The 26,475-nt window shown below is 45.4% G+C and overlaps 1 protein-coding gene across 2 annotated transcripts in view; it reads right to left on the reverse strand.

Moving 5' to 3' along the window:
• Nucleotides 1-26,475, reverse strand: part of KIF2C (kinesin family member 2C) — a 752,439-nt gene that overhangs the window by 484,024 nt on the left and 241,940 nt on the right. For both annotated transcript variants that reach the window (XM_069232808.1, XM_069232807.1), the window contains one exon: nt 13,380-13,496. In XM_069232808.1, the coding sequence (XP_069088909.1) occupies nt 13,380-13,496 (117 nt within the window). The remainder of the gene's footprint in view (nt 1-13,379; nt 13,497-26,475) is intronic.

A 26,475-nucleotide genomic window follows, 5' to 3' on the forward strand; every position in this document is an offset into this window, starting at 1 on the left:
TTGGAAGTATATTCCTTTAGAGTTTTAGGTTCCGAATTAACTTTTCCGGAGGAGAATTTTTTTTTTATTTTTTTTTTATTTTTTAGAGTTGTGGACGCTGCTCAGATTTTTCAGAATGTTTAGAAAACCCATGATGGGGCTTTTAAGGTACCTTTTTGAGGACTATGGAGGCACACTTCCAGGAGATCTATCCCTTTTGCAGCATTTTTGCATCCTACAAAAGTCATGGCAAATCTTCCTCAGACAGAGGATGTTCCTTAGCTGTTTGTTTCTGCAGCCAAATCAATAATCTTCCATCTCTGACTTTTAAAGTTTTCTGTATAAAAAAAAAAAAAAGAGAGACATACCCTACAGTCGTAAGGTTTATGTTAAGGATGAAGACAATAGATGCATTCAATGTGGATCAGAGTTTAATCTCTTTGCCACATGTTTCACAAGGCCTGAAGAGTCCCTTTTTGGTTGGTTCTCTCATTGTAAAGTAGTCTGGAACAGTAGAAATAAATCCTGACCGGAGAGGAATTCTTCTCCAAAGTAAAGTAGACTTTGGAAAAACTGAGCAGAGTTCAGGAAGACTCCCATCACATGAAATGCGGGTGGGAAAAAAAAAAAGAAAAAAAACAATCTAAAGGGAGCTGTCGACTGGTTGAGTAGATTGTGCTGTTTTAATAATGTGAATAAGCTAATAAAGTGAAGGTCTTTAACATTAACATTGTGTTTTTTTTTAGTTTTTTTTTTACTATTGCTTTCTATGGCACTGTGGGTTTCTCATTTCAACGACAGGGAATGATTAAAGTATGAGTATTTATGAAAGATGCAATACTGGAGAAGCTCAACTCTTATTCATCTGCCATGTCTAAGAATGGGGTAATAGTCTGTCGACCCAATCGGTCATCCACTTGCAGGTTCATTTTTAATCCGCTCTCTACAAGGTGGTGGTAGGACACATACAAAACTCTTAGCCCTTTGGCAAGGTACAGGTGATACACATCACATGCTAGCTTTGCTAAAGAAGAAGTTTCAAAATTATTTCTTGCTCTCCTCCTATGGGCAAGCCTCAGGAGGGCATAACCCTTTCCAGGTCATTAGCTAAGCCAGGCTGTTGACCTGACAGTATGGAAATTTAGCTGCTCTAAAGAAATTATAATCCCCTCACCACTTTTCTGCAAGGTGGTCTCCAGGGCATAAGGCAAGGGAGAAAAGGCAACATTACATCCTTGGTCAAGAACAGGTGTTGAGGCTTTGATTTTGAATAGCTCTAAACGAGCTGAATCACAAATCACCAGACTAAAGCAAAGCACTGAAAGCAGACAAGCACTATAGGTCTCCAAAGGTGACATCTCTAACAAGGGTATTGGAGCAGTTCAACAGGAAGTCACTTTGAGATCTTTGTGTTATCTGCAAAGTGAATTAGGGAACTCCAAATAACTTGACACATACCATCTATTGAGCAAACAATGTGCTTGAAAGAATCCTTGAATTATTCTCTGCTATAGGTAACCATTAAGGGAAGCAGTGCTGGGACAGATAAATATGACTTGTCTCCATCTAGAAAGGCAATTGTGACAAACTGATGAGTGGAATGTGTACTGTGTGATTATTAGTAGATTAAATAAATTCAAGACTTTCTTGCATTTTTTTTTGTATTTTTTTGTATTTTTTTTTTTTTAGAGGCCCCCCAGTGTCCATACCTTGGTCCAGTGCCACAGGACTTGATATAGTACACCGATAAGGCTTCAATATGCGTAAGAAAATGAGTTATTTACCTGTTCTCTAGTTTTGGGATCTTTCATAAATTCACATGCTTGAATCACATCCCAAAGTGGGAGTCCCATGTGACCATAATGAAGCAGTATATTTATCACTATCAGGCTATATAGGCAATGAAAAATGTCAATTTAATAGCCAATTATTTATTTTTATTTTTAAAAGACCAAACGAACTATAGCCAATGAGGCAACCGCACCCTCTAGGACACTCCAGAGTTTGATTCCCTCAGATTTTCAAGCACAAGTGTGAACTTAATTCTTTTGTCTGAGGGGAGCCTCTAATGGGAGGAGGGTGGGTCGTAAGTGAACCTAGGAAAGATACCAATACTGGAGAACTACACTTAAAGGAAAGTAACTTTCTTCTCCAGTAATGGATCTTTCATAGATTCACATGCTTGCATAAGATTAAGCAATAATGAAAGAAAAAGTTTATGATATTGCTAAAGACAATTAGTGGGAAGTCAAAGAGGCTCACCTTATTTAAACAGATGTCGTAACACTGCCTACCCAACTGCTGCATCAGTTTTAGGAGTCTCGTTCAGGCAATAATGCTTTGTGAGTGTTTGCTGAACCACGTTTCTGCTCGGCAAATATGCTGAGTTGGTACTCTAGCAAAAAGTCAAAGATGTGGAAATGCTCTGGTGGAATTGGCTTTTTCTTTGCTCTGCAATGGTTTTCCAGCTTGTGGATTGCAAAACTGTATAGCTGATGCAATCAATCTGGCGTTATGCTGTTTGATTACTGGGAAACCTTTCCGGATACTTCCATATGCCAGAAACAGTTGGTCTGCTTGTCATATGTGACGGGTCCTGTGGAAATAGAAATTTAGGCATTTTTAACACCTAGAGAATTCAGCGATGGTTCTGAAACTGTCTGAGGATTTGAGAAAAGCGTGAGGAGAAACACCAATTCGTTCAGATGGACGTATGACAGCACTTTTGGAATAAACTTAAGGCTGGTTTGACTAACAGTCTGTTGTAAACTGAAGAAAAGGTTCTTTGATGGTCAAAGCTTGGATGTCACTCTTGGCTGAAGTGAGAGCCAGTGGAAGCCCTATTTTCCAAGTGAGGTAATTCAAATCAGATTTATGAATTGGCTCAAATGGCGGCTTCATGAGCTACCCCAAAACCACAATGGGATACCACAATGGTGGAGGCTTTCTTATGGGAGGAAAAACCCTGAAGAGGCCCTTGAGAAATTGCTAAATATTTCCATTAGACCATAGCAAAGGTGCATTATTGCTACGTCTAAATCTTGAAATTGGAGCTAGATGCACTTTTATTGATGAATGAGAATCCAGATTTAGCTAGATGTAGCAGATACGGTAGGATTTGCTCTGGCGGTGATGTGATAGGGTGGACGTCAGGTTACACACCAAAGGCAAAAGCGTTTCCATTTAAATTTATAGGTTCTTTTTGTTGTCGCCCTTGGAAGTATTTCTCTGCAATCTGATGGAGTGTTTATTAATGAGAATTCATTGAACTCAGGATCAAGGTCGAATAGTGTAGTGATGTTGGGTCTGGATGTTGTATCTGGCCCTGGTTCATTGTCAAGTCAGGTATTTTGAGTTGTACATGTGATTGCTCCAAGAGGAGTTGGATTTCTGTGAGCCAGGTCTGGGCCACCTGGGGGCTATGAGGAAAAGTCAGCATGGTTCTCTCTTCAGTTTGTTGGTTACCTTTAGGATCAATAGGATCAGGGGAAAGCATAGGCATAGATTTCTGACCATTGCATTGAAAATACATTCCCCTCCCACAACCACTTTTGGGGATACCAACTTGCAAAGAATGGGCATTTCTTGTTCTCCTTCGTAGCAACCAGATCCAGGTTCGGTTTGCCAAACAGGTGGAAGAGTTTGTCCAGAAATGGTTGATTCAGTTCCCATTTGTGGTACAGAATTGTGATCCTGCTTAGTGAGTGAGAAGAGATTGGATACTCCTGGTGCATGTTCTGCTGAGCGTTGTGCAATGCTGATTGACCCAGTTCCAGATGTTATGTACTTGCTTGTTAATGTAGAACAAGCAAGTACAGAATGTGTGGGTGTGGGTGTGGGTGTGGGTGTGTGTGTGTGTGTGTGTGTGTGTGGGGGGGGGGGGGGGGGGGGGGGGGGAGGGAGGGGGAGGGGGATGTGGAATCATTGCTAAGGCGATAGCCCTGAGCTTCAGTTGATTGATGTGAAGCTTGGTTTCTTCCGTGCTTCACTTGCAGCTGATTTGGAGGTCTTAGAGGTGAGCACCCCAAACTTCTAGTGAAGCATCTGTTATCGTAAAACTGGGAATTTGTCGTAGATACCTGAGCCCTTTGGATAGATTTGCAGGTTGCGTCCACCAATACATGGCAGTTTTCATAGCTGGTGTAATCTGAATGAGATCCTCGAAGGAACCCTGTGTCTGGAACCACTTCTTGTCCAGTTCTTCTTGAAGAAGATGCAGATGTAATTGACAATTTGGGACCAGAGGGATACAAGGCAAGATCATTCCCATGAAGGATTTGTATATCCGGACAGAAACAGACTTTTGTGCTTAGCCTCAGAGCTAGTTGTTGAATCTTCCTTTGCCTGTCTTGGGAAGGAAAAGATTTGGTTTTTTTTTGCCAGGTCCACAATAGCCCCCAAGAATGTAAACCTTGTGGTAGGTTCCAAGTGAGGTTTCTTGCAGTTCCTTAGACCCAGTTTGTTGATTAACGAGAGGCAGATGGCTGTTTGAGATGTAGAAGCTTTTATGAGACAATCGTTCAAGAACGGGAAAACATGGATCCTTTGTCAGATGAGGTGCTACTAGGGCCAGCATCTTGGTAAAAATTCTGGGTGTTGATTTTAGTCCGAATGTTAGTATCCTGAATTGTGAACAGATACCAGCTACCTGGAAGCGGAGGAATTTGCAAAGTTTTGGGTGTATTGAAATAGGGACGAATGTGTCCTGGAGATACAGTATGTCATATGATCTTCCCTGTTCAAGAGGCATAGTATATCCTGAAGAGTTACCATGCGGAAGACTTATTTAGAAATGTTTAGGATGCCAATCCCCTGAGGGGTTCTTGTTGAGAAAGAAGCAGAAGTGAAACTATTGCATTTTCGGAACTAGTGCGGGTGGTCCTGCTGGTGGGGTGTTTGGAGAAATTCCAGAGAATGTCCTCTGGAGAGGACATCTAAAACCACCTGTGATGTTAGTGTGAAACACTTATGAAAATGGTGTTATTCAACCTCCAATCTAAGATGTCAGGGAGGATGATGTAGTCTGTATCAGTGGTCATTGTTTTCTTGTATCGCTGCCTCGGGCAGACAACTGTCCCCTGATAGAGGGCTTATATACAGCAACTGGTGGTTGCCTGTACGGCTGTAAAATATTGTGGGTAGTATTATGTCTGACCTGATTGATACGGTCTGTAGGATTGGTAACAGCCTATATATGAATTACCTCCTCCTCTAGCTCCCTGAAAGTGTACTGAGGAATTTTGCTGTATCTGTGTCAGCCTTGATAGATTTTAGGGCACCATCCACATACTTCCCAAATAATGGTTCACCATCGAATGGCATGTCCAGTAGTCTATTCTGGATTTCCAAGTAGGAGGTGGATTTCAACCATCAATGTCTGCAGAGAACCGCAGCACCTGCAAGCAGTCTGAAGCCTGTAGTTCACACATTGATAGCACAAGCCAATCTCCACTCATGCGTTCTCCTTCCTGATGGATCTTTCGAGCTTCAAGCTTTGCATCCTCCAGTAACGTCTATTATGTTGACATATCTGACCACATCTGGTTGTCATAACGGGCCAATATAGCTAATGACTTTGCAGCTCTTACTGTTGTGGCCACCATGGTGGAGTATTTCTTTCCAATGTTATCAAGGTGCCTGCCATCCTTGTCTGGAGTGGAAATTGGTGGGGAGTTCTTAGAGCGACATAGCGTTGCTACAAAGTGTCTTTGGTTGTCCAATAAGCAAAGTCTGAAAGTTATCAGGAGCTTTATACTTATCCATTTGTGGAATGGTTAGTGATACTGTAGCCAGGTTTTTCATGGCTTTCAGGCATTCCTGCCAAATAAAAAAATAAAATATCAATGATTGGGATAGCTCTGACTGATTTCTTAGCAGGTTCTTTAAAATTGTACAGATAAGAGTCTTTTTCCTTTGTAAGCAGTGGCAGTTCAAAACGTTTGACTGCTCTTTTCATGAAGTTATGGAAGCTGCCAATGTCTTCCGGTGGAGAGTCTACTTGTCCTGCCAGTGGTGATGATGGGGTAGGGATAAAGCAGTTATCCCACTCATCTGGTTTGGTTGTAACCTCTTATTTCTCCCTCTTCTCTATCATCATCAGTAGATGGTGCATCAGCAGGGGGTTGAGCCAAATCACCGAACCCTAGTCGAGGGGTAGTGTTTGCTCCAATCACTGCTGCGGGTCTTGGCAATGGAGTAGGGCCTGAAACAGTTGCACAGGCTGTGATGGGTTTGTCACAGGTGTTGCAGGAGCAGATGGTGGAAATGTGTTAATAGTCATGTAGCATACCCTGCAAATTAGTGACTAGGGACATAGGCATATGAATAGATGGTTCCTGTTGGTCCGGCATCAAATATTCCTGATGGAATGACTGCTCTCTAGCAGAGTAGTAATCTTCCTGATATTCTTTTTCGTCATCACCAAAGTCCTGGCATTTGCCGCTTGACTGGGATAGGTTACTCCCTATCCCAAAAGGACCCTCATCTTCAGAGTCCTCATAATCTAAGAGGTGTGCCGGAGAGTAAAGTAACACCTTACTTAGGGAGGTGTGAATTGGTAAGATGGAAGACAATGACTTTCCCTTTAAAGAGGAAGAGAGCGGTGGAAATGCCTTTGTAGGTTGTTTTGCTTTAGAGTGCTCCATCATTGGATGTTTATTGGGTCAACAGCAAGGTATTTGGTTGTGTTGTCGACAGCAGCATCATTGACAGTTGCATCAGTGGAGTCATTGTCGACAGGGATGCCAACAGTATCAAAAAGCTTGTAGTCGACAAGACCTTCGTCTGAGTCATTGACGAGTCCATCACCAGTGAGTCTTGAGATGTCGACAGAATCTTTATCATTGGCAGTATGTTCAAAAAGGATGTCGTCAACGGTTTGTGTCAATTGGTGTTTAAGGATCCTCCTAGTGAATAGTCAGATGACAACAGTGACCACAAGATGATTGGAGACACTGCAGTGTTAAACCTCATCATAGACGCCAACGAGCGCATCGACTGTCTTAGTCAACCAGAGTACTTTATTTTGTCATTGACAGCACAGGCACGCTTTGGACGTCATCCTTTGAGGGAAGAAGTAGGTGGCGAGTCTTTTGTGAGGCAGTTTTATCTTTTTTTGGAAGACCCTTCTGCCTCTGCTCAACATGATTTGATTCCTTAATGACCTTTGCAGGTGGTACAGAGTTCATTGTTTTCCAGTTCTAGGTCTTTTAAGGGCATATGAAGTCTGAGGAGTCTCCTCAGATAAAGGGCGTGCTCTGGTTTTTAAAGCCACAGTTAAAGTCTATATTCTGTCATTAGAGAATTCTGAGAAAGGGAGCAGCAGATTTTTGTCTTTCACCTTATGCCCTGGAAAAAAGAATCCAGGCAGGCTATTAAACTCACTTTAATTGCCATTATAGCCTATGGTAGTGATAGATCTACAGCTTGATTATGGTACTTGTAGGACGTTGTCTCAGTATATACTATGTTAGAAATGGGGTTTCTGGTTGGCTAGGGTGTGCACCTCAGCCAGGCAGAACTTACCCACTCTAGTCCGGGCAAGGGAGTTACACGTCCAAGATAACCCCCTGCTCACCCCCTTGGTTGCTTGGCACGAGCAGTCAGGCTTAACCCGGAGGCAATGTGTAAAGCGTTTGCACAACACACACACGTGACGCAATATCCCCACCACAAAGGAAACACCAGATTATATGAAAATATACTGTATTGTACACAAGGCAATTATCAGACCAAACATCACATATCAGTACTATCCTGCTACCTTAGCAGTTGTCAGAACGTTACACATTAGTTACTCTGCAACCTAGCAGTAGTCACACTTAACACACAGGTTACTCAGTATTCTGCAACATAAGCAGTAGTCCGGAAAACACGTTATTACATCACAGCACTTGTCATAAGAATATCATAAAATGCCCATAGTAGGAACATTAGAAAACATATGGCAAGTTAGAAAAACATTAGCAAGCATGTCCATAAGAGGAACATTAGCAAGCATGTCCATAAGAGGAACATTTGCATACACATATGTAAAAACATCAAACGCAGGTAGGTAATATATGAATCAAACAAAAGTCTGTAGAAAGAACTTTGGATTGCAACTATATTGGTCCTTTAAACAGTACCTGGTTGGATGACGGCACCTCCAGTGCCTAGAAGTTGAACAATGGGGCCCCCGGCGCACCTATGCGCAAAACGGGGGCCTCCCTTATACTCTGGGGTCAGAGGAGGGCGATATGCACCTCCTCTCTTTTACAGACCGGCCCCTCCGGGGACCGTGATTACTGGGGGCCCCCCAGGGCCTCAACCGGCCCTCACGAGGGGGGCCAAAGCCAGCAAAAACAACTTAGGACAGGAGGGGGGCACCATGCACCCCCTCCGGTTTAATAACAGGCCCCTCCACTGGCCCGTCCACCGGGGGGGGCGGGGGGGCAGGGGGGGGGGGGGGGAGAATCACACAATAATGCCCACTTTACCTAACAGCAGAAAAGGAGCGTCCTGCTCCTAACGCAGAGGCCAGGGGGCACTCCCCGCGCCTTCCCCTGGTCCTGCCGTGAAGCCACAAGAAGATCGGACCCCTCCTGGGGCCCGAGCAGACACTCGCCTGCACCCAATGCGGTGCGCGAGTTCACTTCCAGCTTCCCGGGCCGCTGCAGTGATCTTATTTAAAGGGGCACAATGCAGCCAGGAGCCTACGAGCTCCCAAGGCTCCATAAGCGTCCTGCAAACCACGGAGAAGCACCCCTCGTGAAGAAATGGATGCAGGGGCCACAGCACCCTGCCCCTGGGGAGCAGAATCTTAAGACAAGGTCCTCATGTGGAGGGCCCAGCTACAGGCCAGCACAAGGGAAAGGCAGCAAGGGGCAAGTCCTTCACAGTGACCAGGCAGGTCACAAGTCATCACAGCAGCAGCAGTCCATGGCGGTTCCTGGTGAGTCCTTTCAGCCTTTGGTGTCCAGTTCCAAGATGATTCCAAGAGCCTCCAAATTGTAGGGAAAATTCCCCTGTACTTAGTCAGTTCTTACAGTGTTTTACAATGGTAGGGAGAGGAGGTTCCAGCCAGTTACAACTGGTTCTGGGAGTGCCCCCTCTCTCCTTTCAGCACAGGCTCCAAACATCAGTGGGGGTTAACGACCCTATTGTGTGAGGCCAGGGCACAGTCTTTACAAATGCAGGTGTGCCCGCCTCTCCCTTCTCTCAGCCCAGGAAGACTATTCAGTATGCAGAGGCACCTCTGTGAAACCTCCACCCTCCCTGTGTACAGGCTGTCAGAAAAGAATGCACTAAGCCCCAAATGTCACTCTGCCCAGACGTGGATTGAAGTCAAGCTGCAAAACACCAGAGTCATAAGCACAGATAATTGCGCACATTTCTAGAAGTGGCATTTCTGTGATAGTAATTTAAAATACACCCACACCAGTAAGCAGCATTTATTATCACCATCACAACCATACCAAACATGCCTACGCTACCTCTCATAAATCAGACAATACCCCTCACACATAAGGCAGGGCATTTCCAATACAATCCTATGAGAAGGCAGCACTCACAGCAGTGAGACACCAAGTTAGGCTGTTTGTCACTACTAGGACAGGCCATGCAATATGGCACATGTCCTGCCTTTCTACATACATGGCACCCTGCCCATAGGGCTAGCTACGGCGTACCTTAGGGGTGACTTACATGTAGTAAAAGGGGAGTTCTGGGGCGGGCAAGTAAATTTAGATGCCAGGTCCCTGTGGCAGAAAACTGCGCACACAGGCCCTGCGCTAGCCTGAGACAGGTTTGAAAGTCTACTTCAGTGGGTGTCGCAAGCAGCGCTGCAGGCCCACTAGTAGTATTTAATTTACAGGCCCTTGGTATAGAGATACCACTGTACAAGGGACTTATAGGTAAATTAAATATGCCAATTAGGTATAAGCCAATCATACCAACTTTAGATGGGAGAGCACCTGCACTTTAGCACTGGTCAGCAGTGATAAAGTGCTCATTGTCCTAGAGCCAACAGCGAGAGGTCAGAAAAACCAGGAGGAAAGAGGCAAAAAGACTGGGGATGACCCTGCGTAAGGCAAAAAGTCCAACACTATCTCAAAGTAAGAGATAGTGTGCACAGACGCCAAGGGTTCCCTTTAGAGGTAAGAGTGGCAAAAGTAGATAATTCTAGTGCTCAATTTTGTGGTAGTGTGGTAGAGCAGTAGGCTTATCAGAGGGTAGCGTTAAGCATTTGTTGTACACACACAGGCAATAAATGAGGAACACACACTCAAAGACTTACTCCAGGCCAATAGTTTTTATATAGAAAAATATTTTTTCTTAATTTATTTTTAGAACCACAAGTTCAAGATTAGAAGTAAATACATAAAATGCAAGGTACTTCACATAGGTAAGTTAGGAACGTTGAATTAGAGTAATAACATACAGTTTTTGTTAAAATGGCAATAAGCTATAGATCACGGGGGTGGGGCGGAGGGGTTGGGGGAGGGGAGGGTGCAGACCAGGGGGGTTTTGTGCCGCAGAGGGTGTTGTGTGCCTACTTGTGCACTGCCCCCCAAAGCAGGCGCTGGGTTTCGTATTTGATTCAGTGGAGGGACCCAGGGGTCACTGGCAGTGCAGGCAGGACACAGGGGGGCTTCTCGGGCCAGCCACTGACTGGGCTAGGCAGAGGGTCGCATGGAGTTAACTCCTGCACTGATGTTCGGTTCCTTCTGGTCCTGGGAGCTGCGGGTGCAGTGCTTGGTCCAAGCTTCTGGTCCCTTGTTACAGGCAGTCCTGGTCAGGGGGGCCTCTGGATTCTCTGCACGTGTTGCTGTGGGGGCCCAGGGGGGTCATCTCTGGCCTCTCACTGTGAACAGTCACTGGGGTCCTCCCTGTGGTGTTGGTTCTCGAGCCGGGGGCATCAGGTGTAGAGGGTGAAGTCTCACACTTACAGCGAGAAGAGGGAGGTCTTTGAAAGTTGCAGAAAAGTTGCAATATTGTTGCGGTTTGTTGAGCAGAGCCGCTGCTCACAGGAGTTTCTTGGTCCTTAGGTTCAGGGCAGTCCTCTGAGGCTTCAGAAGTCGCTGGTCAATGTTGGATGTGTCGCTGTTGAAGTTTTTCGAGTCAGGAGACAGGCCAGTAGGGCTGGGGCCAAAGCAGCTGTTGTCTCCGTTGTGTCTGCAGGACTTTTAGGTCAGCAGTCCTTCTTGGTTCAGGTTGCAGGAATCGGATTTCCTGGGTTGCCCCTAAATACTGAATTTAGCAGTGTGTTTAGGTCAGGAGGGCAGTAGCCAATGGCTGCTTTCCTGGAGGGAGGCTACACCCTCTTTGTGCCTCCCCTAATCCTATTGGGGAAATCCTCCAAAACCAAGATGGAGGATTTCTAAAGGCAGGGGTCACCTCAGCTCAGGGCACCTTAGGGGCTGTCCTGACTGGTGGGTGACTCCTCCTTGTTTTTCTCATTATCTCCTTTGGACTTGCAGCTAAAGGTGGGGGCTGTGAACAGAGGGGCGGGCATCTCCACTAGCTGGGATGCCCTGGGGTGCTGTAACAAAGGGCCGAGCATTTGAGGCTCACCGCCAGGTGTTACAGTTCCTGCAGGGGGAGGTGCAGGCTTCGTTTCTGTCCTCAGAGCACAAAGGCTCTCACCCCATGGGGGCAGAAACTCATCTCAGTGGCAGGCTGGCACTGACAAGTCAGTCCTGCACTGAAGGATTGGGTAAATTAGAGGGGGCATCTTCTAAGATGCCCTCTGTGTGTATTTTGTTATAAATTCCAACACTGGCAGTGTGGGTTTATTATTCTGAAAAGTTTGATACCAAACTTCCCAGTATTCACTGTAGACATTATGGAGCTGTGGAGTTTGTTTTGACAAACTCCCAAACCATATACTTAATATGGCCACACTGCACTTACAATGTCTAAGAATAGACTTAGACACTGTAGGGGCATATTGCTCATGCAGCTATGCCCTCACCTGTGGTATAGTGCACCCTGCCTTAGGGCTGTAAGGCCTGCTAGAGGGGTGACTTATGCCACAGGCAGTATTTTGTGGTCATGGCATCCTGAGGGGTAGGCCATGTCTACTTTGCCTTTTCCTCCCCACCAACACACACAGGGGGTGATTCTGACCCCGGCGGTCTTAGACCACCGGGGCCAGGGTCGGCGGGAGCACCGCCGACAGGCCGGCGGTGCCCCGCAGGGCATTCTGACCGCGGCGGTAAAGCCGCGGTCAGACCGGCAACACTGGCGGTCTCCCGCCAGTGTACCGCTGCCCTGTTGAATCCTCCAAGGCGGCGCAGCTAGCCGCGCCGCCGAGGGGATTCCGACCCCCCCTACCGCCATCCATTTCCTGGCGGTCCGCCCGCCGGGAACCGGATGGCGGTAGGGGGGTCGCGGGGCCCCTGGGGGCCCCTGCAGTGCCCATGCCACTGGCATGGGCACTGCAGGGGCCCCCGTAAGAGGGCCCCTACAAGTATTTCACTGTCTGCTTGGCAGACAGTGAAATACGCGACGGGTGCAAATGCACCCGTCGCACCTTCCCACTCCGCCGGCTCGATTACGAGCCGGCATCCTCGTGGGAAGGTCGTTTTCCCCTGGGCTGGCGGGCGGCCTTTTGGCGGCCGCCCACCAGCCCAGGGGAAAACTTGAAATACCCGCCGCGGTCTTTTGACCGCGGCGCTGTATTTTGGGGGCGGAATTCTGGCGGGCGGCCTCCGCCGCCCGCCAGAATCAGAATCACCCCCACAATCTGCAATGGCAGTGTGCATGTGTTAGATGAGGAGTTCCTTAGGGTGGCACAACACATGCTGCAGCCCTTAGGAACGTTTCCTGGTCACAGGGCTCTTGGTACCACTGGTACCTTTTACAAGGGACTTGTGTGTGCTGGGGTGTGCCAATTGTACAATGGTACATTTTTAGTGAAAGAACACTGGTGCTGAGGCCTGGTTAGCAGGGTCCCAGCACACTTCAGTCAAGTCAGCATCAATATCAGGCAAAAAGTGGGGGGTAACTGCAACAGGGAGCCATTTCCTACAGTATTGTGGGACTCCCACTTCAACAAAGTCTCTTCAAGCATGTGTATCTATGAAAGATCCAATACTGGAAAAATAAGTATGTACATATGTCTGTCTAGAGGAGACCTGCCTGGCAGGTCAAGCTAGACTAGTCTTACTGAAGCACGACCAAAGCTAGTTTCATATGGAGTACCTCTTTCTATAGAGAGTGGCTGCAAAAAATGGACAAGAATGAAGCACTGAATGATTGCATGCCAATTTATGCATGTAGGAGGCACATAAACGAGGAGGACACAATCAGTGCAAACTGCATCAAAATAACTAATTATATAATATCTGCATGACTTTATACTACTAAAAAAAATCAAGTTATGTACTGAAGAGATCACAAAATTGTATTACACTTACCGGGAATAGAAGAATTGGGTCTAATAGGTGTTGGCGCACAGGGTTCACACTCCATATCATTCTCGGCTGGTAAGGATTCTGAAATCACAGTCATCCTGCTTGGGCGCCCACGCAATGCTGAAGACAAAAGTGAGATTAAAGCAAACAAATCATGCACTTTGCAATCCAATGTGAGCATATAAACAAACACTATTGACAGAGTCCCAACTAATCATGAGGTTCATATAAAATATAAGCTAATATTTAGTATATATGTATTACGTAGAATTGCTCACCAAAATAAATATTCAAAGGTGTAATGCATTTTAATCTTGGGTACACAGATCAAACAAATTTCGTAAGCGCACTACTCAGGGGTGGAAGGTTACTGCTCAACAAAACCATGTTTTGAGGTGCTTTCTGAAGGTTAGGAGGTCCTGCGTAGGTTGGTGGGGAGGGAGTTCCAGGTTTTGGCGGCGAGGTGGGAGAATCCTCTGCCACCAGAAGTGGTGCGTTGGATACGGGGAACTGTAGCGAGGGCGAGGTCGGCAGAGCGGAGCTGTAGAGTTGGTTTGTGGAGGTTTGTAGTTCAGTCGTTGAGGCAGGCCAGGCCAGTCCAGTGTCGGGGAGGGCTTTGTGAGCGTGGACAAGGATTTTCAAAATGATCCTTTTGTTGATTGGCATCCAGTGTAGGGATCTGAGGTGGGCGGAGATGTGTTAGTGGCGAGGGAGATTGAGGATGAGACGTGCAGCTGCATTCTGGATGCGCTGAGTTCTGAGCTTGGCTGTGGTCCCTGGGCAGAGGGCGTTGCCGTAGTCCAGTCTACTACTTTGAGGGCGTGGGAGACCGTTCTTGTTGCTAAAGGAATCCATTTAAAAAAAAGTATTGCGTAGCATGCGGAGGGTTTTGAAGCAGGAGGATAGGGCGTTGATTTGCTGAGTCATGGAGAGAGATAGTCCAGTATGATGCAGAGATTGCATGCGAGGGTGGTGGGGGTGGTCCAAGGGTTGTGGGCCACCAAGAGTCATTCCATGCTGTCTTGTTGGGAACAAAGAGGATGATCTTGTTTTTTTCTCAGTTCAATTTGAGTTGGCTTGCAGTCATCCAGTTAGCGACCGCGAGGAGTCCGGCGTGTAGGTTATTCTTGGCGGTAGATGAGTTCCTTGTGAGGGAAATGAGCTGGGTGTCGTCAGTGTATGAAATGATGGTGAGGCCGTGGGGGCGGATGATGTTGGCAAGTGGAGCCATGTAGATATTGAAAAGGGTGGGGCTGAGGGAGGATCCTTGGGGGACCCCACAGATGGTCTTGGGGGCTGTAGACCGGAAAGGAGTGAGGCGAACTCTTTGGGTTCTTTCGGAGAGGAAGGAGGTGAGCCAGTCCAGGGCTTTGTGACGAATTCCGGCATCAAAGAGGCGTGTGCGAAGGGTTCAACACAGAACTAAAAACATCCTTGAACATGTCTTGGGCATTATGGGATAGAAAGCAGCCACAAGTACCATTTGTACCAATGCCTTCTAGTACTTTTTGTGTTATAGGCAATGTGAAGGAAGAAACAAGTTACTTACCTGTAACTGTAGTTCTCCAGTATTGGAAACTTTCATAGATTCACATGCTTTAATCATTCCCGTCGTCGAGATGGGAGCCTCCGGTGTAATACAAAACCACATTCAATTGTATATAAAGGTCAGAGGCACTAGGCCTCTTAATTTAGTAACATCTCAGTCATTTTATTTAAAAAAAAAAAAAGGGACTAAACTTAAGACAACCAATCAGCTCTCACCACCCCTTAGAACCCTGCCGTGAGGAGCTGATTTCCCTCAGATTTTCCCAGCACAAGTGCAGCAACAATCTAAGGCTGAGAAAAATGAAGGTGAGCTCCCCAGATGAGGAAGGGTGGGTCACATGTGAATCTATGAAAGTTTCCAATACTGGAGAACTACAGTTACAGGTAAGTAACTTGTTTCTTCCTTCTCATTGCCTCCAGTATTGGAACTTTCATAGATTCACATGCTTGAATCACAATAGTAAGCAGTGGATAACACATTTTCATTCTATAAACAATAGCATAGCATTCTCAAATGCTAACTGGTCTGATAATATGTACATACACTTGTTATGATCTACAACATTATACCAAAGAAAATGTGGTGTATTATAAAATAAGCGGATGGAGAGAAATCGAGGTTTTGAAGGACTGCTTATCCAAAGGCTGCCTCCCAAAGTGACTCAGTGTCCAGGAAGTAATGCTGCGTGAAGGTGTGAGTTTTTCTCCATGTCACAGCACGAGAGATGTCTTTAATTGAGACACCAGCAAACAGCGTAGAGGATGCAGAGATAGTTCTGGTAGAATGCGCCTTTACGGTTGTGTTCAATGGACTTCCTGCTTTCTGATGCCAAAAGATGATTGCGTCCTTAATCCATCCGGATATAGTCTGGTTACTGAGTGGCCTTTCCTAGTAGCACTGAACGCTACAAACAACTGAGTGGACTGTCTGAACGACTTTGTCCTGTCCAGATAGAATTTTATGCATCTTTTTAGGTCGAGTAAATGGAGAGTTCTTGCCGCAGCAGTTTGAGGGTTTAGGAAGAAAGTTTTGAGCACCACTGGCTCATCGATATGGAACTCGGAAGGTACTTTGGGAACAAACTTAGGATTGGTGCGCAGGATGACTTGTCTGAACTGCAGAAGAAGTTCTTGTATAGTGAAAGCTTGAATTTCACTAACTGAGCGCTGAAGAAAGGGCAAGAAGGAGAGCCACCTTCCAAGTGAGGTACTTAATGTCTGCTCTGTGAATCGGCTCAAAAGGCTCCTTCATAAGCTAGCCAAGGACAATGTTAAGTTGCCATGCTGGCGGCGGTTTCACTGGAGGAAAAGATCTGAAGAGACATTTGAGAAATTGTTTTAACAATCAGAGTATAAGGATGGTATGCCTGGCACTCCTCTATATCTGGAGATGGCAGCTAGATGGACTCTGAGGAATGAGATAGTCCTGAACGTGTCAGCTGTAATAAATACAGCAACACTGCCTCCAGTGCGGAGGAGAGAAGATGGACATTTTGGGTTTTGCACCAAATCCAAAATCTCTTCCATTTTAGTCGGTAAGACTTGCTGGTACTTGCTGCATGTGCATTAGCTAGCACTTCTCTGCACTCAGAAGGTATGTCTAAATGGCCAAATTCATTGTACTCAGGAGCCATACGTGCAAACAGATTTGGGGTCAGGCTGCCTCACTTGCCCCTGATTGATGGTAAGCAGGTCCGGGATTGGTCTGAGCTTGATGGATGGAGAGGCTGACAGGAGGAGCATTTCCGTGTACCACGGTTGATGCGGCCACGCTGGAGCTATGAGAATCAGTTGGCGGGGTTCTGACTTCATAATCCTGATCACCCTTGTGATGAGGAATTGGAGGAAAAGCGTACGCATAGATCCCTGACCATGCAATCAAAAATGCATCCCGCCATGACCCCTGTTGGTGGTCCCAACTTGCATAATGTCGGCATTTGACATTCCGGTAGGATGCAAATAGGTCCAGATTCTGTTTTCCCCACTGGTTGAATATCCGATCTAGCGTCCTCTGGTGTAACTCCCACTCATGGGAGGATGTGGTAAGTCTGCTTTGCGAATCCACAATGGTATTCTGCAGGCCAGGGACATGCTCCAGAATGATGTGGATGGAGTGGTGAATGCACCATTTCCAGATGGTTTGTCTTTCTTGGGAGAGTATGGGAGCTCATGTCCCTCCCTGCTTATTCAGGTAGTGCATTGTGGTGGTATGGTCTTTCCTGACAAGCACGGCTGACCGCCATATCCTTGGAAGGAAGGCTTCCAAGGTGAAATGGACCGCCCTCAGCTTGAGAAGATTTATGTGGAACGAACGGTGAGAGGGTGGCCACTTGCCACTCACCCGAAGGTCCTGCAAGCATGCGCCCCATCCTGTGAGCGATGGATCCATCGTGACAGTCATTGGTGGAACTTGTGCCAACAGACCTTTGGAAATGTTCGGGAATGGTCCACCAATTCAGAGAATGAACCAAACGCAGCATGACGAGAAAGGTATGCTCGAAGGAACCTCGTGCTTGTATCCATTGTTTGTCCAGTTCTTCTTGAATCAGACGCATTCGGAGGTGGCAGAATGGAATGAGGCTGATACAGGATGACATCATGCCCAGCAAGGACTTGTACTGCCACACTGAAAGACACCTTTTTCCTTGGATGCGCCTTGCCAGCTGTGTTAGCTTTGTTTGCCCAGTGCTGGATAGGCTTTGGCTCGTTGAGTGTCTAAGATGGCCCCTAAGAAGGCTTGACAAGTGGATGGCTGCAGGGATGGTTTTTCCTTTTTGAGCGTAAGGCCTAATTCCTCGAAAAGGTGCAGAGTCGCCCTGACTGAACTTTCTGCTGACTGGATATCTGGAGATTTTACCAACCAGTCATCGAGGTACGGAAAGACTGGATGTTTGTTTCTCCTAAGGTAGGCCGCCACTGGCACTAGACATTTGGTAAAGATTTGTGGTGCTGAACGTAGGCTAAAGGGAAGGACCTTGAACTGGAAGTGTTTGCCATTGACTGCGAACCTCAGGTACTTTCTGTGGAGCGGATGAATGGAAATGTGAAAGTACACATCGTGAAGGTCCAGAGAGGCCATGTAATCTGCTTTGTTTAGAAACTGGAGGACGTCTTTGAAGGCGACCATCCGAAGTGTCTGCTTCTTGCGGTATTTGTTTAACTCCAGTAAGTCCAGAATTGGCCTCCAGAGGCGAGACTTTTCGGATGAGAAAGATTAAAACCCCTTTCCCTTCTGCGAATGCAGAACAGACTATGGCCCTTTTCCTCAGCATGGTAGCTACCTCCAGGCGAAGTAGACAAAGGTTTTTGATGAACCTGTGATGGAGGCATCGAAGAAGTCATTTGGGTGAATTCTAATAGTTGTCCGAAATGGATTACATTCAGCACCCACTTGTCTTTGGTTATTTGCTGCCAGCGTTGTAGAGGTTTCAGTATTCCATGATAAATTGTAGGAGGAGAGACTAGGCAGTGTCGTTAGACAGTCATTGTCTACGTGTAGATTCTTTAGATAGACGCCCCTGTTTGGTCTTGTGGTAGGGCCTGGTATATGCTGCTGGCGGTGGTTGCCTCGGCTGGTACTGTGTTCTAGCAAGCTGAAACGTGGATGAATAGGCTGGATACCTATATTGTTGGTATCCACCACGAAAGGACAGCTGACCTCTGCCTCTAGCACACGAAAGGCCACTTTCCTATATTGTACAGTGCCCAGGGATTTTGCAGTTTCTGGATCTAGCTTAATGGCTTGAAGGGCGTCAGACGTGTTTGCCAGATAGAGCTTCTCCGTCATATGTAAGGTCTAGGATTTGTCTGTAGTTCTGGCTGAAAGTTGGTGGCTTTAAGCCAACCTTGCCGCCTCAATACCGCTGAACCAGCGAGTAGTCTGAAGCCGATTGCAGCTATGTCTAGCACACAATCAATTATTTCCACTGAAGATCGCTGGCCTTCTAATAAGAGACTTTCTAGCTTCTGCTTTGGAGGTGTCTGGGAGCTATTCTAGTGATTGGGATACATATGACCAGAGCTGCTGATCGTATCTGCCTAGCAGAGCAAGGGAGTTAGCCACTCTTACCACAACAGCAGACATGGAGGTAAAACGCTTGCCAATATTATCTAGGCTCCTTCCTTCTTTATCTGGTGTTGATGTCAATGGCGTAGAGGGGTTCCTGGAGCAACGTTGGGCAGCCTGTGATATTAGAGTCTGGTTTTGGATGTCCGAGAAGCAGGCCAGGGCATCCTCCGTTGGCTTATTTTTTATCTAGTCTCTGCAGAACAGCAGGTACCTTTGCTGGATTCTGCATAATCTTTAGGCCCTGGCTCCACACATGGTCTATGATGGGAATAGCTCTTACCATTTTTTTTGTGGGGTTCTTTGAAGTCATATAGGAAGCAATCCTGCTGAGTCACGGGCATTGGAGATCGAACCGCGCGGCGGCACGCTCAAGCAGGTTATGGAAGCCACCTATATCCCCAGGTGGAGACTCAACCATGGGCACTGTAGGCGAGGCAGGAGCCGGTATAATATAATCACCCCACTCATCAGTGGCAGGATGTATCTCACCTTTCTCCGCATCCTCATTGGAGGATACCTGATGTCTTGGTGTGGAAAGCAGTCTGCTGTGACCTTGGTGGAGGAGCATGATGCAGCTGTTGAAAGAGAGGATTTGCTGGTGGAGGCGGAAGCAACGGCTGCTGTACCGACAGGCTTAGGTGGAAAACGTTCCTGATAATCCGCCAACATTGGCTGCAAGTTGGCAACTAACCCAGGGGGAAGACCGACCAATGGCAGCTGCTCATAATAGCCTTGGGTGTATTATGAAGCATCATCATCAGAGTACTCTTGGCACTTCACCGTTAGTTGTGAAGGGCTGCTGGTGACACCAAAAATACCCTCCTCATCCGAGTCATCTTCATCCAAAAGATGCAAGGTTAAAAGGCTGGAAACCTTGCTAGGCGATGTAACAGAAGGTGTTACATATTTTTTTCACCCTCCTGTGAGTATCCTGGTCTCCTGACAACGAGAGGCAACAAATCTGGTCTCTGTACCTTTACTGCAGTCTTTGCCGTCAATGGTAGTATCGCTGACGAGAGCATTGCCGCATCGACTGTGTGAAAGTCAATGGTTGGAGTGTCGACGGCTGGTGTTCCATCGACAAAGCTGTCGTCGAAAACAGTCGACGAGGATGTTGATAGCGGGAATAGCATAGACGAGGCAGTCATTGATGGGGTCGATGAGTGTCAGAGTGACCACCGACAGTGGAGCTATAGGGTGTGCCGTCGATGAGGACAAACCGTGTCGACGAGGAGCCGGATCTCACCACAGAGACAGTGTAGCAACAGTAGAAGCCGTCCTCAATACCTGAGCTATCAACGGTGCCGACGATGACCCTGTTGATGGCGCAGAAGTTGGTTTCTTGAAGGATGTTTTACCTTGAGTGGTGGTGTCGATGGCGGAGTAACAGGCCTCTTTTTGGACTTAAAAGCTTCGGACTTTATCTTCATTTCTGAAGGGCTACCAGACTTTGAGGATGCCTCAGAAGATTTTAGCCACTTTTCTTGGTGTGTCTTCTGAAGAGACTTCAGATTGTCGTTTGACAGGTGTTTTCACCACAGAAACCGAAGAAGAGGCACTGTTCTCAGACACAGGGATTTTAACTTCTGGAGCCAGATGAGAAGATGACCCTCTCTATCCTTAAGGGTCTTGGTAGAAAAAGTTCTACATACCTTGCAGTCTCTAGGTTAATGGCTCGGATAGAGACAATAAATACAGTCTTTATGTTGGTCATCAACATGCAGCCTTTTCTTCATGCATAGCACAAGCTCTGAAGAGCCCTTTCTTAGGTGTCTGACAGTAGTCAGTTTGAACCACCTTGAAGTAATCCTAAAGAGAGAAATATCCAAATCCACTTCAAATAGTATTTGAGAGAAAAACTGAGCAGCGCTCAGAGGAGACTCTTTAGCACAACATGCGGTGGAAAATCTGAGGGAAATCAGCTCCTCACAGGAGGGTCCTAAGGGGGTGGTGAGAGGAGATTGGTTGTCTCTTAAGTTTGGTCCTTTTTTTATAAAATGACTGAGATGTTACTAAATTAAGAGGCCTAGTGCCTCAGAGCTTTATGTACAATTGAACGTGGTTTTGTATTACACCGGAGGCTCCCATCTTGACGACTGGGAATAATTCAAGCATGTGAATCTATGAAAAATCCAATACTGGAGTAAGACAGCTGCTGCCTACCTCTATTGCAGCATCGTCCGTGGAGAGAAGCACTGCAGCAACAAAGACTGGCTTTGTCTCAACTAGATGTAATGACTGTTGTAAATCTCCAATTTACTAAACTGTTAGATATTTGTTTTCACCTGTGAATCTAAACATTAGACCATACATGCTTCCAATTTATCATGGCATCAGCAGTATGCACAAAGGGATACTGATCAGAGGGAATTTTACAGTCGTTTGTTTGCATGCTCGATGAGAAACCTGAATCACATGTGCCTGTGTAGGACCAATACAGACCACACAACAGGCAACAATAACACATCTAGCTCACACTCCATCCATTGTCTTGAGGCACTCCTTTCAGCGAAGTAGGCTATCTTAGGCAGCCTGCTGGGTTAGAGATTCAACTAGCATTTCTTACTTTTATTGAGATGAGAAAACAAATGGTGATAAGGGCTTCAAAATATGCAGGCTGGAAGAGACCTGTGACTGAAGTTACCATGACCAATGGATCTAAAGGGTCAGTGGTACCATTGCACCTCCTGAAGAATTTATAAGCATGTTTGCAATGTGGTCCTAATCAAAACTATCCTACAGGATGACATTTAAGATTAAGATGTTGATTCGCTCTTTATCCTGGGGCCATATCATGAACATTACATTTTGGATAAGATGTGGTACAGGTTTGAAATTAAGGAGCAGTATGTCCGCTATGGAGACCTATCAACAAGCTCGGATGTGTCAGTTGAGTAACAGAATACGTTAAAAAAAAAGCGAGACTATTTGATAAACATATGTAATGTAATCTTTCGGATCCAGTTTGGCGCCTGGGAAATTCAAAAGCAAGGAAACTGGCAAAAAGCCTCTATCAGATTTCTACGACAATAAAGAATACAGAAACAAGCATTCCATCAAACATACACAAATACCATTTTATTCAATTTTCAAATATACATAAAAAAATGAAGTACATTTTAAAGAGAAGGTTGGAGCTTTTCTAAATTCAGTTGAAGCCACACATTGTCCATTCTATATTCTGTTTCAGTCACCTACACTCCTCCCACAAATTTATCAGAGGATAAATATTTTTTTGCCTCCAATTTCAAATTCCTTAACAATTACAGCAAGCTTTAAAATGTATATATACACACACACACACACACACACACACACACATACATACACACACACTCACATCATACATACACACACTGACAACCCGCATGTACGTCAATCACAAATAGATTTCCATCCCAGTGGAGTCTCTACACTACTTGGGAGCAGTTGTGAACACATTAAACACAAGTGTTTCCTTTGAAAACTGCTATTGTCTATTCTTCATAAATGTTGCAAACTGAATAAGACAGCCCATCCAACAGTGAGACCAATATAGTCTATAGGGGGTCCAATGGCTTCCTGGTGCCATTAGCAAAAATAGCTGCAACAATGTCTGGAGAATCAGTGAGACCTGTAAAGACAGTCACTACAGGCAGCACTTTCTCAGTTTGTGGTGCATGCTAGAGAACCTGCTCTGTGGAATTAGCTTCCATAGGGACATCTCAAAGCAGATGCTTGTGACAGATGCCTCTCAGCTTGGGGGTGCTCACATGGATCATCTTCAGTTTCAAGGAACTTGGTCTTGGAAGAAAGACAAATGTGTTGCAGTTGAGGGTGGTACAACTAGACCTGACGGCTTTCCTTCCATTCTTCAAGACTGCCCCCTTGCTTGTCCAGACAGACAACAGAATTACTGTGTAGTACATGAACATACAGGAAGAGACAAGATACAGTGCTTTATCCACAAAGGCTCATACAATCTGGCAATGGAGAGTAAACAAAAGATCTGGATTATAGCAATCCATCTAGTCAGAGGTCCAGAATCCTTAAGTGGGCTCTTTGGGCAGAACCAGCCAATGGTTCATAAACCAATGGGAAAAAAAATAATCAGTTTCGAGACATCTCTGCGATGGTGGTTTCGCAAAAATAGATGTCTTTACAAATGATGACAAACAAAAATACTCAAGACTTTCCTCAAGGTTTTACCAACCATGCAGAATGGGGAATACCCTGTTGATCACTTGGTCAGGCAGATTTCTCTACACATCTCTCTCCATTTCCATGTCACCAGCAGTAATTATCGAGCCAACTTACTTGATGGCCAGTAATTCTTTCTGTTGATACGTGGTCTTGACAGGTGGTATACTTACCTTCTCTATCAGAATGACCATACAAAGGTTGCCATGCAGACTGGTCCTCCTGCACATATTTTTGTGGTCAGATACTGCACATCAGTCTTCTGTCCTTGCACTTATAAGCATGGCTACTGAACTGGTATGATATGGTCACTTGACTCTTCCTCAGAAGTAAACGGACATGTTAAAATAAGCTAGAAAACCATCTACTCACTTGAATTTCCTACTCCATTGAGTAGAAGAGGTTCTGCACCTCAAAACAATTTTGACCGTACATCTGTCAAGTAGTGCTGCCATATCTTCATTGTTTCAAGCAAAAATGCTGTTTTTTCTGTTAAAGTCCATCTTGCAGTAATCACAGTCTACAGAAAATACCATTCACAAATCTTTTTCAAAATCCCTGTAGTGAAAGATTTTCTCGAGAGGGTTACAGGTTATTCAGAATTCCGAGACATACTCCATGGGAAGTGAAAATAAACAGTTCATTACTCATGGGGCCCTCTATTGTTCCAGTTCAGAAGGCTTTCTTGTAATACCTTTCCAGGAAATTAGTTTTGAAGTTGCGGTAACCTTTGCAGGCAGGACTAGTGAGTTACAGCCTCTGTGTCCATGAACCATACACAATCTTCATTGTAACAGGGAAGTAAGCACTGGATTTTATTCACAAATGGCAGGAGGGTCGCTTGGAGGCACAAGATGTGTAATTTGAATCAGACAAGGAAAACCTTCCCACATATACTCTGCCCTAGTTTATTAGTGCACCGGAGGGCCCTGCTACACAAAGAATTTCTAGCCCTGGGAATAAGAACCTGTAGGTTAGAGGCCGTGGAGGCCTTAAACCTGCAAAATCTTATGTTAAATATCAGATTAGGGGAGTTTTTTGTCATCTTTAAGGCTCAGATCTGGGCCCCTCTATATTCATATCCAGGAAGGGTGTAACCAGCAAGGCAAAGTAGGGGAAAGTACATCCCCGACTGACAGGCTGCTAGGAGAAGAGTGAGGAACACTGCCTCCTATTCTTAGTTTCGTTTTACAATCAGTCACTCAACACTTTGTAGCTTAGTTACTGAGCAGCCATGTTATAATTTTGTTAATAAGGATTTTGTATATTTTTTCTTTGGAAAAAGTGCTCTGCGATCTCACTTGTGGGACGATTCATTGCTTATGATTATCAGTGGAGACGGCCTGATGGAGAACTTCTGCTGTGCAATACAAATCTGGATATAGTGTTGCAAAGAAGTTTCAGTAGAAAGCCTTCCCTCTAAAAGGCAGTCGAAGAATACGTTTTGCTAATTGTGTGGATAAGCAAACATCAAAATAACAGTTTATACGCAAAGGAACTAGACAAGGGACACAGTTCAAGCAACTTTTAAAGAAAAAATGTCTGACATTACCAACTACAAACCAAAAGGCCATTTCTTATAGGTTCCTAAACCACGACCATTCTTTCATATTCATGAGAAGCATAGTAAAATTACAGAACTGCAATAATTCAGATCTGCCAATCAAAGTATATAGCACCTTCTGCCCAGCCAAGTAGTTATTCAGCAGAAGCAGGATTAATCTAGAACCCCCAAGTGGATAACACAGTTGTTGTGCAACTCAGAAAGCCATCTCAAGATATACATTTTATTTTTTTTAAAGTGCTCTTCACATGTGATTGGGTTTATCCAGAATCCAGATGCTTACCATAGATGGCATACTCACCAGAAGCATAGCTCGTAACACAAACATTGGTGTCTTGCAAAGCAAACTAAGCTGCAAACTCAGTAAGAACACAATGTACATAACTTTATAGCAAGACATTTCTTCCTTGTATAAAGGCTCTCCACCCCTCTCCTCCAACCCAGTAGATAACCTGCCACTAGGGAAGCAGTTGATACATTTATCTTAAAGTAAATGATATGCTTGGTCAGCAAGGGTTGAACAGGTTTTGTTATTGAGTATATATGCACCCCATTGTCCCGTTAATCAGAAATGTTATTTCATTCATAAAAGAAGCCTGTTGATAGGTAAATCGATGGGGGAAGGGAACGTGGAAGTGTGTTAAAATACTGCAGAGTCCACAGACTAGGGGAAATACACTAAAAACTTTACCTCACTCCAATGTCCTGGCTTGAAGCCCAATATGCAAGTTGAACTTAACAGAAGTAAAAACCACAGGGCAGTCAATGAATTAAGCACACTGAATTCTTAAAACTTCATAGCCAAGCTATGCATTGCCTCCTGAGAAAGCAGTGAGTCTGGAGCTTGCAAGATGGGTGGAACATTATGATGTACGGCAAATGACAGGAACATGTCTGGTTAATACCAACAACTTCCCTGTAGAATTGGGACAATGAGCTAAGAGAAAAGTCTGCTTTGTGCCACATTACCAGTGACTGAGAACAGGTTTATTTTATTTGAGTGATGTATACCAGGTGGTGAAACCACAAAATAAAATGGACAGAGTACTGGAAACTTTTCAAACACTCACTCCAAGTCACAGATCTGGATTTAATCCATTATTTTGCTCGTCAGTCACCCCAGTTTGGACCCAGGTTTATGCAAATCCGTCTTAACCCTGCTCCTCATGGAAACAGTCCAGCCCAAACTGCCAGGCCAGGTCCTCCCTGGACCAGAAACAAGAATCATGGGACTTTATTTCGGGGTATCACAGCAAATTAGCCAGGCTAGCTTGAATCCAATGGCACAGCAAGGTAGGGACCCAAGTCTGGGCATACCTGAGCCACTTAGGGCACACACAGCAACACCACAAAATAAAAAGGACAAAGTGTTGAAACTTTTCAAGCTCATCCATCGTTATTTTGCTCACCACGTCAAGACTGGTTTGCATATTGCTGGGTCCAAACTGGGGTGGCGTGGCGAGCAAAATAATGGATTAAACATACATCTGCGACTGGGGATGTGCGTTTCAAAAAGTTAACACAACATCATTATAGTCTGTGGTGTTGCAACCAGGTGGTGGCCTGATCCTTTGAGGTGGACTCTTGAACACACCAAATCTATGTTCCTACACTCCTCTTTTGATTATGTAGCAAAGCAGTATCTCACTTCGTGGTCAGTCTGAAATGAGCTCAGACCAAAAAGTCCTGCAGGACAGAGCAGGCAAATTATCCTTACTGCCAGATCTGGTGATCAGGGC

The sequence above is a fragment of the Pleurodeles waltl genome, chromosome 4_2 (assembly GCF_031143425.1).
Source record: "Pleurodeles waltl isolate 20211129_DDA chromosome 4_2, aPleWal1.hap1.20221129, whole genome shotgun sequence".
Lineage (NCBI taxonomy): Eukaryota > Metazoa > Chordata > Amphibia > Caudata > Salamandridae > Pleurodeles > Pleurodeles waltl.